General features: G+C 29.7%; 1 protein-coding gene, 1 non-coding gene and 2 pseudogenes across 6 annotated transcripts; 3 read left to right on the plus strand and 1 right to left on the minus strand.

Moving 5' to 3' along the window:
• The first annotated feature begins 5,990 nt into the window (after positions 1–5,990).
• Positions 5,991–8,196, plus strand: LOC111307675 (uncharacterized; annotated as a pseudogene). Of its 3 annotated transcripts, none has more exons than XR_016332067.1 (2): positions 5,991–6,113; positions 6,926–8,196. The product of XR_016332067.1 is annotated as an uncharacterized LOC111307675, transcript variant X1 (transcript). The 3 variants fall into 3 exon arrangements; XR_016332068.1 differs by lacking the exon at positions 5,991–6,113 and adding an exon at positions 6,127–6,234; XR_016332069.1 differs by lacking the exon at positions 5,991–6,113 and adding an exon at positions 6,162–6,764.
• Positions 8,197–9,059: 863 nt separating this feature from the next.
• Positions 9,060–9,869, plus strand: LOC111307227 (uncharacterized). The gene has a single exon (XM_022905241.2). The coding sequence runs from the start codon at positions 9,159–9,161 to the stop codon at positions 9,714–9,716; it is 558 nt and encodes a 185-aa protein (XP_022760976.2). The 5' UTR covers positions 9,060–9,158; the 3' UTR covers positions 9,717–9,869.
• Positions 9,870–10,573: 704 nt separating this feature from the next.
• Positions 10,574–10,769, plus strand: LOC149512464 (U2 spliceosomal RNA). The gene has a single exon (XR_016332266.1). It is a non-coding gene; the product is annotated as a U2 spliceosomal RNA (small nuclear RNA).
• A 3,641-nt stretch (positions 10,770–14,410) lies between these two features.
• Positions 14,411–16,731, minus strand: LOC111307677 (uncharacterized; annotated as a pseudogene). Its single transcript, XR_016331790.1, has 5 exons — positions 16,402–16,731; positions 16,121–16,322; positions 15,794–15,941; positions 15,552–15,686; positions 14,411–15,224 (listed from the first exon to the last, which is right to left on the minus strand). The product of XR_016331790.1 is annotated as an uncharacterized LOC111307677 (transcript).
• Between the last annotated feature and the right edge of the window lie 43 nt (positions 16,732–16,774).

Raw genomic sequence — 16,774 nt, forward strand, 5'->3', positions numbered from 1 at the left:
AGTAAAATTTAATAAATTTTTAATAAATTTTTATATATATTTTAAATATATATTTTTAGTAAAAATATTAATAAATTTTTTATCATTAAATAAGTATAAAATAAATTTGAATTATAAATAAATTTTTTATATATTATTAATTTTTACATTAAATTTTATTAATTTATCGATTTAAATTTTTTATTAAAATTTTTCTTAAATCATTTTTAAAAAATTTTATAAATTTCAATTAAAAAACTTTATATAAATTTTGCCCTACCAAATTGAGCCTAAAAGAATGATATTCCTTTCATGTAGGATTCCACTTGAATAAAGAATAGCATTTATATTCTTTAAACTCTTTTAAGTGATTTTTCAAAAATTATTCTGCCATGTTTATTTTTACTTTTTCTCTTTCTTTCATTCGCTGCGGTCAATTTTAGTGATTAGGGGTGTTCATTTTATTAATTTAATTAATTTTGAATTAAATTATTTAAAATTAAATTATTTTATTTTTATTAATCAATTCAAATTTATTAATTTTAAAAATTAATCGATCAACTTAAATTAAACTAATTCAGTTAATTTTTTTGATTAATTAAATAATAAATATATTTAAGTTAATTTTTTTTTAAATTCTTAATTTTTTATATTTTAAATAAATTAAATTAAATTATTTAACAAAATATTCAAATACTAAAAATTATATTAAAAACTCTAAAACTTATGACATAAAATGATATATTTTATGTATTTTTCATTTTGTATTTGAATTTTATTAAATTTCGATTAAAATTTTGATTAATTTGATTTTGAAACCTAACTAATCAAAATTTAAAAATTTTCTAAAATTATTTTTATTAATCGATTAAAATTAATGTGATAATCAATCAATTGATCGAATTAAACTAAGTCAATCGATTAATTAGATTAAAATCAAATTATAAATACTCTAAATAGCAATTGATGGATGAATTATTATGTGTATGAATTATTGGAAGCATGATCTTAGATATCTTATGCCATTTGAACAACTTGAATTAAATGTATAAATAATACATTAATATTCATAAATTATTCAAGTTTAATTCAAATAAAACTTAAATTTGATTCGATTACCATCGAATCGAGTTTAAATTCAAGTAATTTGATTTATCAAAAGAATTAAATTTAAATATTTTAATATATAATTCGAATAACTCATAAATTTAATTAAATTTTTATATTTTAATTATTTTAATTAATAATTTATTATTTTAACCTTAATATACCCAACTAAAAAACTCTAATGTATTTTTCATTTGTTTTTTATTTCTTTATTTCGCTCTAACTCCCAACTCGAATATGCGGCGCCTGCTTTCCTCTTTCTTTCTACCCCAAAAAATCTCGACCAGCTTCCTCTCTGTACCGATCGACCACAACAATACAAAAAATTATTGGCGACGGTTGCGAGTTTCTGGGTTTATGATTAGTCTTCCTGATTAGTACAAAATTATTGAACAGGAAAACCACAACACTTATAGCTAGATTCTGGGTTTTTGAACCAAGCTTGGATGTGTTATTTTCTTCTCTCAGTTTTTTTTTTTTTTTAAATGTCATGGTTTGTTTTTGTTTGTTATTGATCATTTTATGAGATGCTTCTTATATTGAAAGGTAAAGCTATTTAACGTTTTTTTTTTTTTAACATAGCTCCAACTCATATTGTGTGGTTGGTTTTAGTAAAAAGTGAAATTTTTATGTTTGATTATTATTTAAAATTTAATAAAAATCGTCTCGCTCTATATAAAAATTTAATTTTCACTAACATGTTGCTCTACTTGTTGTTTCACTTATGTATTCAAAATATTTTTAGATTTGATCATTATCTTGTTAAACTTGCATTTTTCTACTCATTTTTTTTTGTTTTTTAATTTTAATTGAGTGATTCAAGTTTTAATTAATTCAATACTTAATATCTTTTATATATTAATCGAATTTAATCAAGTGAATTTTAAGAATTTAATTTTTATTTTCAATCGAGTTTTAATTAAAAAATAAAATTTAATCAAATTCAAGTTGAATTTAAGATTTTAAATTTCGAATTAAACTTAAATTTAATATTATATCGATTCTAAACTCGATCAATTACACTTTTAATCTAAACTCAAGCTTTTAAGATTTTTCCAACATTATTATTGACGGTGCAAAAGCAAATCCATTAAGGCTTGGCGACTAGTTGACAAGCAGGCAACAACATCAACCCTACTAAACCCAAAAGAAATGGAAAAGGCACAGTACTATCAAAGATTCTTCTTTTTTAGCGAAGTCAAGGGAAGAGAATTGGTAAAAATTCCTACCCTCTTGCCCCTGAAAAGGTTTTGGAAAATGTTCACAACAACCATGAGTTGTTATCTGACGACAAACAAGTTAATGCTGAACATATCCGTCACCTTGTAATCAGCTAGGATGCATGTTATATGTACATCTCAGATTTGTGAACTTTGAGGTGTAAGAAGTTCAATTCTTCAGCGATTTCAAATGGAATCTTAAATATCAAGGACATGGTTACCTGAATCAAACTTTCAGAAATTAGTATATCTACAGGATCCAACAAATTGCAAGCTTGTAACCTAATATTCAGAGTCGAAATTTGGTCTGCAAGCAAGAAACAATTTCTATTTAGCAAGTTTTCTAATAGTAACTGTTTCTAATACAAATTTTCAATTCTAAAATTTTAAATATCAAAATTTTTTATATGATATTAGAGCAGCTGTGTGTTTACGTTTGTTAATTATTTACATTTATTTTTGTTGTGACTAAAGCAATAATCATAATAATACAGAAACAATAGATAACAATCAATAATAAAAAACGTAAGAAAAATAAAATATATTAAGATTTACGTGAAAAATCTTCTAGTGTAAAGAAAAAAAATCACGGATCACCAGAAAAATCTTCACTATCAAATAATAGATATATAAAGTTTTTTTTAGCTAAAATTAGAGCTAATCAACAACCAGAGAAATAATTGAAGAAATAGTACCAAATAAGTGACTCAACAAATATACCTTAGATTTGTTCCTAGAGAGCTTCAAACTCGATCTTCACCATTCAGAATGTATAACTCTGAATTATAAACCTCATAACAAAGTTTCAACTCAATTAGACCACGGATCGACTTTCGTTCAACTAACTCTCCCTTCTCTTTTTTCTTTCTGCTTTTTTTGGCTTTTCTTCTTTCTCTACTTGATTTTCGACATCCTTTTAAAACAATCCCATATCTTTTTTATTAAATAGTTAAAACTATGTATAAAATAAAAGATCAATACTCATGACCTTTATTTGGTCTAAAATCACTTACATTATACTGAACCCATTTTCCTAACCGTTTTAGCATTACTTTCTGCCATTCCATTTGCTGGCCCTTTAAAACCTGCAGTGCACTGCTATGCAATTTTCCATACAGGATACAGTGATCAATACAATATCGGTAGAATCCTTCCCACTTGGTCTTGGTTTGTAATTTTGCCAACGTACTTGATGCTGGAACAACAAATTAGTAGGCATTTGTTTTGATACAAATTACAACTTGTTTATAATATTTTTTCTCTTATTATATTAGAAAATGACAAATCGTTACAAAAAAATTATGAATAATATCGCGTGCCTCTAGCCTTTGGGTCTCTAATATATATATAAATATATACTAATTTTTTATATATTAAAAATGAGTGGATGTAACTTTTTTATTTAATCTCCAAAAAGTTTGACTAAGTTACGATAGAATTTGTGAACTCGGTAACCAATTGAAGCATTTACTTGTTGCAATAATTTCGTATCGAATAGAGATATAAATGATATATTAGTATTCATAAGTTATTCGGATTCGATTCAAAAAAAATTTGAATTCGATTTGATTATTATCGAATCGAATTCGAGTTCAAGTAGCTCGACTTATCGATCGAACCGAATTTGAGTATTCTTATATCCGATTCGAGTAACTCACGAGCCTAATCGAGCTTCTATATTTAAATATATTTTTGTTATTTTAATTAATAAAATATTTCGAATTTGAGTTCGAGTTCGAACATAAATAATCGAACTCTTGTCGAATTATTAATCTAACTTTTTTTACATATTAATCGAGCTTAATCGAGCGAACTCGAATAATTCGAATTCGATTATGAAATAAACTCAAACTTGAAAAATAAAATTCGATCAAATTTGAGTCAAATATCGAACCGTGAGTTGTAAGCTAAGTTCAAACTTCTCATTATATCAATTCGATTCGACTCGATTACACTCTTAATCTCGAGATTCAACTTGTTTGCAGCTTTAAGAATGAACTTGATGCTAAAATAACTCTAAATCAATAGGCATCTGTTTAGATACAAGTTACAAGTTGTTTATTAAAAAATGACAAATGATAAAAAAATATATATATATGTTACGTAACTCTAGCGTCATGATCTTTAATTAATATATATTATTAAAAAAAAAAACGCAAATGTGACCTCTTTATTTAACATGAAAACTTTTTATTTTAAGTTACGATGAAATTGTGCTCTCGGCAACAATTACAGTTTATTATTAAGGGTATAAACGATTGAATTTGAGTTAATATAATAGTATTAAGCTTAAATTTGAGTTCGATTATAAATTTGAAATTTAAAATTTAACTCAAATTTGAATGATTTATTTTTTAACTCGAACTCAACTTAAGATAAAAATTAAATTATTTGAATTCGTTCGATCAAGTTTGATTAATATATAAAAATAAATTTAATTTTTATATTCGATAAAAATTCAATTATTTGTATTCGAATTTAAACTTAAATTCAAAATATTTTATCAATTAAAATAATTAAAATATAAAAATTTAATTAGACTCTTAAGTTATTTGAGTCGAGTATAAAAAAACTTAAATTTGACTCGATTGATAAATCAAATTATTCGAATTTAAACTCAACTCAATAACAATCGAATCGAATTTAAATTTTATTCAAATTAAACTCGAATAACTTATGAATATTAATATATCATTTATATTCTTACTTATTATAGCATTCACTCCTTCTTCTTCTTAAAAAATCTACAACTTTTTTTATAATTGTTTTTTCTCTTATTATATTAAAAAATGACAAATAGTTAAAAAAAAGTTATGAATATGTTACGTACCTCTAACCTTAAAGGCTTTAATTAATATATAAATATAATAATTTTTATATGTTAAAAAAAGTTAGATGTGACCTCTTTATTTAATCTCCCAAAAATTTGAATTAAGTTACATTGGATTCGTGTCCTGGTAACAATTGTGGCATTAACTTGCTATTAGTAACATTGTCGGATGCTAGTGGTTTGTAGTTTTGTCATCAAACTTGATGCTAAAACAACTCTAAATTAATACGCATTTGTTAACTTGTTTATATATATATATATATATATATATATATATTTTCTCTTAATATTTGAAAAATTAAAAATGATAAATTATTAAAAAAAATTAATATGTTACGTTTTTAAAATTACAAAAAAAAAAAATTAATAATAAAAGTTGAGAGTAATTTCGACGTTTGTTTTTCGACATTCAAATTATTGATCAGTTTAAAAATAAAATAAAAAGGTAAAAGAAAGAAAATATAAAAAGTTATATGATTAAAAGATATATAGATAATGCTATTTATATTTAAGGTTATTGATAACTTAAATTACCTAAAATTAATCCTAAAGTTTAGAGATGACTCGATAGGTTTTGGCTAACTTGATAATTAATTACCCACTCAGGGTATTAATCAATCTAACATGTCGATTTTGCTGAAAATTTTAAAATGCTATTGAATGTATATTGATTTATATTAATAAAAAAAAATTATTTCGCTCTTTAAACTTAAAAATATCCTTAACAGTAACAATTAATAGTAGTTTATCATAAGCATATTTATTTAATTATTATTAGATAAATCAACCCTAGATATGATAGATGTTAAAAAAAATATTCATGAACAAACAGGCCTAATAGGCCACAATTATTTTCCTTTTTTAATGCAGGTACATTCAGTCTCTCAACCCAAGTCATTGGGCTTAAAAACGTTTTGTTTTCATTTTTAATGTTTCCAAGTTGGTCTTCATTCTCTTCTCAACCTTGCCACAGGAAGGTTAGTCCGTCACTTTAACCTCTCTAGCTCTAGGCCTTGCCGCAGCCGCTTCTTTGGCGGCTGTTTTACCCCTTTTTCTCTTCTTTTTTTTTTTTTTTCGAATTTTTGGTTTGAATTTTCGGTATTATATCTAACTTAGATTGAATACTTGAATTATGATTTGGGTTTTTTTGGATTGGTTTTTTATTTTGAAGTGAATTTAGTGCTTTTTGTTATTTGATAGTAAATTTTGTTACTTTAGCAGATTTGTTTTAGGTTACACTTGGGTTTTAGGGTTTAGGGTTTACTTTACCTAGATTTTCAATAAAATTACTTCATGAGCTAAAATTGCTGGAATTGAATCAGTAATTTTGCAATATGGCATGGTTTTATTTAGGAACGCATATAGAATTTCACTGAAGTCTTACCCTTCAGTTTATTAGCTTGTATTTGGTATAAATTATTTACTGCGCCTTTTGCATTTTTTGTTCCAGTTTGGCATATCTCATTGGTTTGTTTCAAAATCAAAGTTCCATTAATTCTAGTTTTTGATGTGATTGATACATTAGTACCCATGTCTAGTCATGCCATGTTCTTCTAATTAGTTGAATGTTTCTTTGTTGTTTATGGTCTTACCCGCTTCTCAGAAGTCCAGTTGTGATGTTACTTTAGGTATGCTGGGAAGAGGGATGGGATCTCCTGTAATTAGATTTTCTTGTTATATTTATGTTATAGATTGTGAAGCCCAGGCCTGCCTAGGATTTGCCTATGCTATCTAGATATGATCCTTTCTTTTTAGCTAATCTTTTATTTTCTATAATGTTATGTTTCAGGTTGTAGCTCCGAGAAGTATTTTTTTCTTCCTGAAATTCTAAGCTGAGGTTAGAAGATGGACATTGTTTTGAGGGAGAATGAAAATGCTTTGTCAGGTCCAAGGCCAATGGAATGGTCTACCATTCCATATGCTCCTCAAGGACCGGATAGAAATGGAAAAAAACGTACGTCAAGTCTGGAATCACTGATAATGTTGCTAACTGGACATCAGAGTGCAATATATACAATGAAGTTCAATCCAGCTGGAACTGTTATTGCTTCTGGATCGCATGACAAAGAAATTTTTCTGTGGAATGTCCATGGAGACTGCAAAAATTTCATGGTTCTAAAGGGGCACAAAAATGCAGTCTTGGATCTTCATTGGACCACTGATGGATCCCAGATCATATCTGCTAGCCCTGACAAAACCTTGAGAGCATGGGATGTTGAAACAGGAAAACAAATTAAAAAGATGGCAGAACACTCTTCTTTTGTGAATTCATGCTGTCCGTCACGGAGAGGGCCACCTCTTGTGGTTAGTGGATCTGATGATGGAACTGCTAAACTTTGGGATATGCGTCAGAGAGGTGCCATCCAAACATTTCCTGATAAATACCAAATTACAGCTGTTAGTTTCTCCGATGCATCAGATAAGATCTTCACTGGTGGCATTGACAATGGAATTAAGGTTTGGGACTTGCGTAAAGGTGAAGTAACCATGACGCTTCAAGGTCATCAAGACATGATAACAGGTATGAGTTTGAGTCCTGATGGTTCCTACCTTCTCACCAATGGTATGGATTGCAAACTTTGCATATGGGATATGCGCCCTTATGCACCACAGAATCGATGTGTAAAGATCTTGGAAGGTCACCAACACAATTTTGAAAAGAACTTGTTGAAATGTGGCTGGTCACCAGATGGAAGCAAGGTCACAGCTGGTAGTTCTGATAGGATGGTGTACATATGGGATACAACTTCTCGTCGCATCTTGTACAAGCTTCCTGGCCATACAGGATCTGTCAACGAAAGCGTCTTCCATCCCAATGAACCTATCATTGGTTCATGTAGTAGCGATAAACAGATTTATCTGGGGGAGACCTAAACTGTGCTAGCATTTACCTCTTGCTTTCGAATTGATTGTTAGTGATTGCAAGACAAATCTCTTATTGTGCCACGTAGGCCTTTGAAAAGTTATATTTCATATCTGTAGTTTTTAAGCTGAACTTGACATCTTTGTGGACAATGTAATACATTTTGTTCAAAATTATGTGATCAACAGGGTTCGCAATCTTCATGCCTTTGAGGATTGACTTAGGAATACGATTAAGACAACTTCTGAACCTTTGATAAACACAGGTCTGGCTCTAGGGTCATTTTTGTCCCAAATTATGTTAGGGAAACTAGACGTGATCCAACTTGAAAAATGTGTAGAAAATGGCTTGTTTATGCCTTTTTTTCATAAAGGATTGTTTTCTACCTTGGATTGCTTCATTTCCTTGAGTTTGTTGCAAATGATATTTCATGGGAATTTGTTTGAATAATATGATTGATAAGAATAATCTGATTAGAATTCTTTGTTGAATCTAAAATCAAAATTATATAAAATTCGAAATTTAATTTAGTTGATTTTATAGTTATTTTTTAGAAGGGGATAATTGATGAAACTAAAATTTTATACATGTGATTTAAATTTAAATACTTGCAATTCTTTATGCTTGTACAATTAACTTTGAAAAAATTATACAATTATTGTGACCTCATTCTATAAAAAAGAATTATACAATTATTGCCAAAATAACTAGAACTTTTAATTCTGCCAAAAATTAACTTTGAAATTCTCAAATTGAGTTAAATCAAAGAATAATAAGATGGCATTTACATTAAATTTTTAAAAAATTTTTCCAATCCTCCCAAAATTGTTTTTATATGTAATTTTGCCCATTTTCAAGAAAAAAAAAAAAAAAGACAGGATGTGCATTTTTTAATTGTTGAAGCACCTTTTTCTAATTTGCCAAAGGCCAAAAACTAGCCGTTATAAAGCTTAAAATTTCTTAGTTTTAAAAACAAAGCAACCTCTCTCAACGGTCACATTTCCGGCTTTTCCACTTGAAAAATCGAACGTTGACCCCGACCTTCTCACCTTATATACCCTACTCTCCTTCTCATCTTCAACCAAAGAAAAAGGCTTCAATCTCTCTCAATTTGCTTCAATCTCTGTTTTGCATCAAATTCAATCCCAAGGTCTATTCAATGGGTCTCTCAGTTGAGAATTCGGTAACACGGTCTCACAGCCGAACCCACAAAATCTTCCTCGTTAGCAACTACATTCTCTTGGGAGCAGCCTCCAGTTGCATCTTCCTCACCCTCTCTCTCCGCTTATTCCCTTCCTTATGTGGCTTCTTCCTTATCCTCCTCCACGTCATCACCATAGCCGGCGCCGTCTCTGGTTGTTCCGTCGCTACTTCCGGGTCCAACAAGCGCTACGCAGCTCACATGGTGGCGATGGTGCTGACATCGATTTTTCAAGGCTCTGTTTCGGTGCTTATCTTGACCAGAACTTCTGATTTCTTGGGTTATTTGAAGTCATACGTAAGGGAAGACGATGGGGTTATCATACTGAAGTTCGTTGGTGGGTTATGTATGGCTGTTTTTTGCTTTGAATGGGTGGTTTTGGGGCTTGCATTTGTGTTGAGGTACTACGCTTTTGTGGAAGGTCATGGGGTTGGTAATGGACAATCATCAAATCAGAGGAATGGGAAGGTTCAAGATGAAGATTTGAAGAATTGGCGATGGCCTTTCCAAGTTTAGACTTTATTTGCTTTTGTTGTTGGGTAATTCCACATTAGTATTGTAAAATACTTATTCATTTCCTATTCTTGTATTGCTTGTTTATCATCAATTTGTGATCAGATTGGTTAAATTCGTTTTATCAAGTTCAATAAATTGTTGATTTGCTTGTAATTTTTCCTTGGGATTTAAGTTTCTTGATTTACTTTATTTTCTCGATGGAAAAATGTAAATCACATTCTTTTAAGAATGTATAACTGCTAAATTCAATTTTCACTAAGAATCTAAATTTATATATTTCCAGCCAACAGTCGTGTTGATCGTTAGAGCGCTCTATTATTTCAGCGATTATGGTTCATTTGAACGGGCTGCTGCATTTTAATGTTAAGATTCACGGGAAGCTTAACATTAATGTTGGTGCTGCAGAGAAACCATTAGACCGGCTCTCCTTTCCTCCAGGGTAAAAAATATATTGTCAATATGTGTTATGTACGAGTGAGGTGAGGTCTCCATTATAATTTGGAAGCATGATTAACATGAGGAGATAGTCGGAGGAAGCATGATTGAAAAGGATGATTCAGCTCAATAGATGACTGGTTTTGCAGCAAAACACAGCATAAACCAGCATACCTATATATAAACCAGCAAGACACTGCCATCTCAAAGCAGATGTTAAATTAATAAATAATCTCCCAAGGAAATGATAGTTGTTAGGAGTGTTCTTCTTGCCAGATTTTGCTCTGATTGAGTTTGCAAAGCACTGAGCTTTCACTGGTTCTATATCACTTTGGCTGAGTTCTATATCCCACATCTTGAACACTTTAAAAGGGTTTGGGCGAGGCAAGTCATAAAGGAGAAGTTGAGACAACTTGAAACGCATACCTTTCTCGGCCTTTTGGCTAAGATCAAGTGTAGTATCTGTTCTTATCAGTTTAATATCTGATACGTGGGTCATTGACCCACATGATATTAAATTAATTTTTTAAGGGGGAAGGCCCATTACAGTAGCTCGCTACTGGGGTCTTCGAGCGTCGCCCATGCGTTGCACTACTGCACGGGCCCGGCGCGCCCCACCAATTTGAGTCAAAGTTATTGGTGGTAGCATCTCTTATAACACTGAATTAGAGCGATAGAATCTTTAAAATATGCAAAACAATGAGAGTAGTCATAAACTGTTATACGTCTACCCGTAGTGAAATCAAGGAGGCATGCTACCATATGCTTATAGAGCTGCTAGACAAAGCACATCAGATCAAAAGAACGACAGAATATCGAACTGAAACAGAATGTTGGAAACACCCAACATAGACACAATTTGATTCTGCAAAAGGTTTAATAGACTTAAAAGTATTGTGAAGTCTTGGATGATTAAAAGTCGGATTTACTTTCATTTGAGCCAGTTTATCAATTCATTTTGTTGGAAACACTAGCTTCTCATGTTTACTCTAATGAATACTAACTCAACATTCCATATATGCCAGGTTTCTGTAAAGTGTCCACTTGATTTGATCCAACATTGGTAACCTGAGCAATGTTTTTTAGGACCAACCAATCTTAGTCTCGAAAGTATAGCATACTGCAACATTTGAACGATTGTTCAAACACCCTGAATAACAAAACAAATTAATCTACAAGAATTTATATCGACAGTTGTAGAGATCATGGTCATGTATAGAAATAACAGATTATAAGAAACAGAGAAACATCAAGAATCAGAAACGAAAGTTTGGTATATTTTTAAAAATCATGTAACATAAGGACTTGGGTGAGGTTTAGGGTTTGGGTTCCAAATGACAGTTTCATTATAATTTGGGTACCCTTTAAGATTACAAACAAATTGTACAAAAGAAACAAAAAGAAAATAAAACATAACCCTAACAAATACATACTATAAATGACATTAAAATCAATTAGTAGCTGTCATGTTCTTTGAATCCCTGTCAGAATCAATGGCAGGCAATGAAATATTTAGATCAAAATAAAAAAACAGGCATTTTATAACGGCACAATGTACATGTATTACTCTCTTTAAGCCATTTAACAATGCAACCTGTATGATAAACATGGGAGCAAGACAGGTGTTTGGCTTTAGTCCCGATTGAAACATCTTTAAAGCACACTGAACTCAACACTAATGATCTTTCATCAACCCTTACCTTTTCCAACCCTTCAATGGCTGATTGACTAGCAGGCCTAATCAGCTTTGGAGGATCTTCATCAACAAAAGCATCCTCAAGGAACTCCATAATATCATCATCAGTATTGAATACGACCATATCTTCCATGTAAGCATCATCATCCCTTTCATTATTAGGAAACATGTTGGATAATGGTATGAATAGAAAAGCCTCCTGTCCCTCTAAACTCAAATGCCAATAGGGGATTAAAACCTCGCTCTAATTCATCAGTCATATTAAAACTTGAAACAAAGAAAGAATGCAATAAACAGAAAAATGGAAGGTTGCAATTTTTTAATTGCAATTTCTAAAAGGCAAACTTATGAGAAATTTATAATACAAGAGAAGAGGCCACCGTAAGTTTTGCTTAATTTTGAATAATTATTAATCCTACTTCAATTAGGAATAGATTTAAGTATTACTAAATTTTGGACACCCTTGTGTGGTTGGAAAAAAATGAAAATTTTGAGAAAAATAGGTGAAAGGAGTTTTGTGTTAAAATAAATTGAAATTTTTTTATTGTTGCATGAGAAAAAATAAATTTTGTATTTATATTCTTTATTTTATATATATTATATAATAAAATAAAGAAGTAATAAGTAGTATTTAACTGTCCAATTCTCTGAAATGTTAAAAATTTATTAGGAGTGATTGTGGATTATATGTAAATGGCATATTTACCTTCTTTTTTAAATTTAATTAGTAAATATCATATTTTTTATTTGATTGTTTTTCCTTGATGAAATGTTAAAATATTGTCTAAAGTCCAAGTTCTTATCCCTCATCGCAAAGGAAACCAAAAGATAACGTGGAAACAAGTACAAATACGAAGCCCGAATATTTTATACGAAGCCCGTATTAATGGTCACTGACCCACTGGATATTAAGCAATTAATTGGGAGAAAAGCTTAACCAGGCCTTTTGAAAGGATCCATAACCCAAAAATTAATTGTGTATTAAAAATTTTGAAATTTCTGGGTCATGGCCCCCGTGGCTCCAGGAAGTAGCGGCAGCTCATGTTGCCCTCGTTTAAGTAATTAAGGTGCGCTTGAGAAGATGAAAAATAGAAAGAAAATACGTACTTATTAAAAAAATAAATTACTTCAAATCGGAAAGATAAGAAAATAAAAATAAAAATAATACAAATGTGAATCAAATGCATATATTTACAAAATTATACATATTTTTTAGATTTTATCTTTTATATAATTGTAAAATCATACATAATAAAATAAAATAATCTTCATTTTCCTTCCTCTCAAATTTCTTCCTTTAATTTTTCGTCTCCTTTAATTTTTTATTAAATGTTAAATTTTATTAATTGAATCAAAAGGCAAGGAGGCTTGCTAAAAAAAACACAGCTGATAACCCAAAGGATGGCAATGGATATCTTGTAAATGAGTATTCCGATTAAGTAAGAATAAGATATTTTATAATCAGATTTAAATAATAAATTTACTACTCATCATGGTTTCGGATAATGATCTTAGAGTACTCACTATTTGAATTGGATTATAAAATAATATATTTTATTTATAAATTATATATTATTAATATAATACTTAATTAAATAATTCATTAAATATTTTAATTATGTTTTTTAATTTTAATTTATTTTTTATGAGTTAATTTTAATTGATTAATTTAAAAATTTTTAATAATATATCTTTAAAAATCATATTTTTTGATTGAATAAACAGTTATTTAATGGGTGTTAATAATTAATATATATTTTTTATATATTATGAGTAGAATTTAGATAACAAAAATTAAAAATATTCAAATAATTATCAGATTTAAATATTTTGAAAAATATAAGATTTGATCAACTCGATATCGAAAAATCTCAAATAAAAATAATAGAATATTTAACAAATAGAAAAAACTCCATATACCACCATTTTTGTTTTGTTTTTTTGCGAAATTTTCCACATTTTCCCTTCATTCTTGAAACCGACAGCTGAGGTGCTCCAAAGGCTATGGAAAATTTTTCACAAATTTTCAAAAAGAAAAAAAAAGAAGACTTCGAATATGATGTGCCTTCACTCTTGAAACTGACTGCTGAGGTGCTCCAAAGGCTATGGAATTTTTTATCCACAATCATTGAATTTAGACATTATTTCCTTCCAAATTTTCAAAAGAAATGAAAAAGACATTGAATATGATACGAGGGGAAGGAGTTGAAAAATTAATTATTATTTTACTAAATAAAATATTATCCTATATTAGTTAATCAAAACCAATCACATTATTAAACAAAATTATTATTACAATACACATTTGTTAATCAAAACAACTTAAATTCTGTGTCCCAAATTAAATTTGATAATTCATGTATTTTTGTTATAAAATATTAAAATTTATATATTCATATTATGTTTATACATAAATTATAATTTGTATTGAAACGAAAATATAAAATATATATTTTTTTAATTTTGTTAAAACTCATATATAATTATTCTTCAACAAAATCATCTAGAGCTATAGAGGTTTTTGATAATCAGCACAAAATCATCTGCAAACACCATACTCAGATGATGAAGAACATGTTGCCATATTATAATTACCATTCTGGGGGACGCAAACACGATAATAAGCAGATGTTGCATGACTGTCAATATCTCCTAAAACTATCATATGGACCTTTGCATTGGTGCAAGGTAAATTAACAACCTAATGGTATTATCCAACCAACCAACTCCATTTTGAAAATAAAATTGATAGTTCAACCACATTTTTCTGTCTTTACATGGGATAATGATCCCTTCCTTTCAAATGGCTGGCCTTCCCCCACGTTACCCTGACTCTTGATTGCTTCTAAAGTAGCTGTTTCAGAAACATTCCAACACTTCAAAGTAAACATAGCATATTGGGTCTTGCCCTGTAAAGTATACTAAGAAAAAAAAAGAAAGTGCGCTTGTCAAACACATACTGATGTCTAACACTCACTCCCTAGCCCAAACAGCATGGCCTTTCCCTATTTGTCTTTAATATTTTGAACCCTTTACCCACCCTAGAAAATCTTGTTCTATCTTCAAGGTGACACTTATTCTAACCAAACAATTATTTTTTAAAATCCAATAAAACTATTACTATTTGTCAGCAATCCCTTTGGTAAGTTCAATTAAAAATAAGTGAAATCAAGATAATTTGCTTCGAAACTATTTATATGCATCTAAAAAATATTTTAAAAGTATGCTCATATGCATGTTTTCTCTAACTGAAGTTACACAATATTGTACCTTTAAGCCATGATTTGGATTTCACCATTGCCACTTGATAAATGGGTCAAATCCTCATTATCATCAAAAACTTTATCTGAAATCCTTCCAACAACTTCCTTTGGCTTCTGCATTAAAGATGACACTGATGTTAGCAACATGGTCACCAAGAATAAGGGCCAACTTTGACTGCTGGTAAGGAAGAATAATACACCAATTCTAACCTGGAAAATTGATTTTATAAGCGCCTCATCTCCTTATGGGTGTTTTGATGGATAAATATATAACATTAGGATTTCAAGTTCACACCTAAAATAAGGGCTGACAAATTTTCCTTATTTGATACCCATAAACACAGTCGAAACAAAGAAAAAATATGCATGTTATTTAATTTTTTGATGACAGTAATGTTGCATGTATCTCTAGCATAAAACACAAAATGTTGGTTCAAGTACCTTCATAGACTTCATTTCATCAAGTGCAGCAAGGATGTCCATCTCTCTTTTTGAATCCAACGTTGTGTTCTCCAAAGATTTCATGGCATCCCCCCTTTCTTCAGATTCTCTGTTCTGTCTCTCCTTCTCTGCTTCCTAACAAAATAAAAGATGAAAGATTTTACCATAAGAGCCATAACTAAACATCCAGCACTGTTCAAACAACTATAACAAACATTTAGCTAGATGCACAAAGCTCTCACCTCATCCTCAGCACGCCAAGGTTCAAAATCTCGTCGCACCCGATTCGACAACATAATCTGAATTTTGTGGATCAGTCTTTGTTGTAATCTGAGCAGAGCACTTGGTGCATTTGAAATAAAACCTAAATATTTGGATTCCTAAATATGTCTGCAAATAATTGAAATACAAAAATAGGAAAGGTAATTAAAATCCACTAAAAACATCCAACAGAATCTTACAGAGCAAAAAATAGCTTTTGATCGTTGCTTTTGGTACATTTTTTTTTTGTTTTGCGTTCGAAATTTGTTAAACCGAAGCTAAATAGTAAAAGGAAAGCTTAAACTAACCTCGCCGACGACATCTTCTTTGCGGGAATTGAAGTTGGTGCCTTTGTAGATGTAATTAATTACCGCAGGTTTTGCAACGGATGCTCATCGGAAGCATCATTCGAACCTTCATTTGTTGGTTCTTGGGTGGCCGGACCCTCGGAAGCTTCGACGGATCGAAGTCCGGCGGGTAAAACATGTTCAACACATTTCTTTCTCCCATCTTTCAAATCAAATTATCAATTCACTCGACTGAAACAACAATAATAGAATATATAAGAAATAGAAAAACCTCGCCATACCATTCTTTTTTTTTTTTGGTGAAAATTTCCACATTTTGCCTTCATTCTTGAAACTGACTTCTGAGGTGCTCCAAAGACTATGGAATTTTTCATCTACGTTCATTGAATGTAGACATTATTTCCTTACAAAGTTTCAAAAAAATGAAAAAGACTTCGAATATGATATGCATCACAAGGGGCCGGAGTTGAAAAATAAATTATCATTTTATTAAATAAAATATTATTCCACATTTATTAATCAAAGCCAATCACATTAATTAAACGAAATTATTACTGCACTATACATTTATTAATCAAAACAACTTAAAATTTGGTGCTCAAATTAAAAAATTCGAAAAATTTTCAACTGCAAGTGACAATAATCTAAATCCAA

The sequence above is a fragment of the Durio zibethinus genome, chromosome 22 (assembly GCF_047325235.1).
Source record: "Durio zibethinus cultivar Kanyao isolate XHJ-2024 chromosome 22, ASM4732523v1, whole genome shotgun sequence".
Taxonomy (NCBI): domain Eukaryota; kingdom Viridiplantae; phylum Streptophyta; class Magnoliopsida; order Malvales; family Malvaceae; genus Durio; species Durio zibethinus.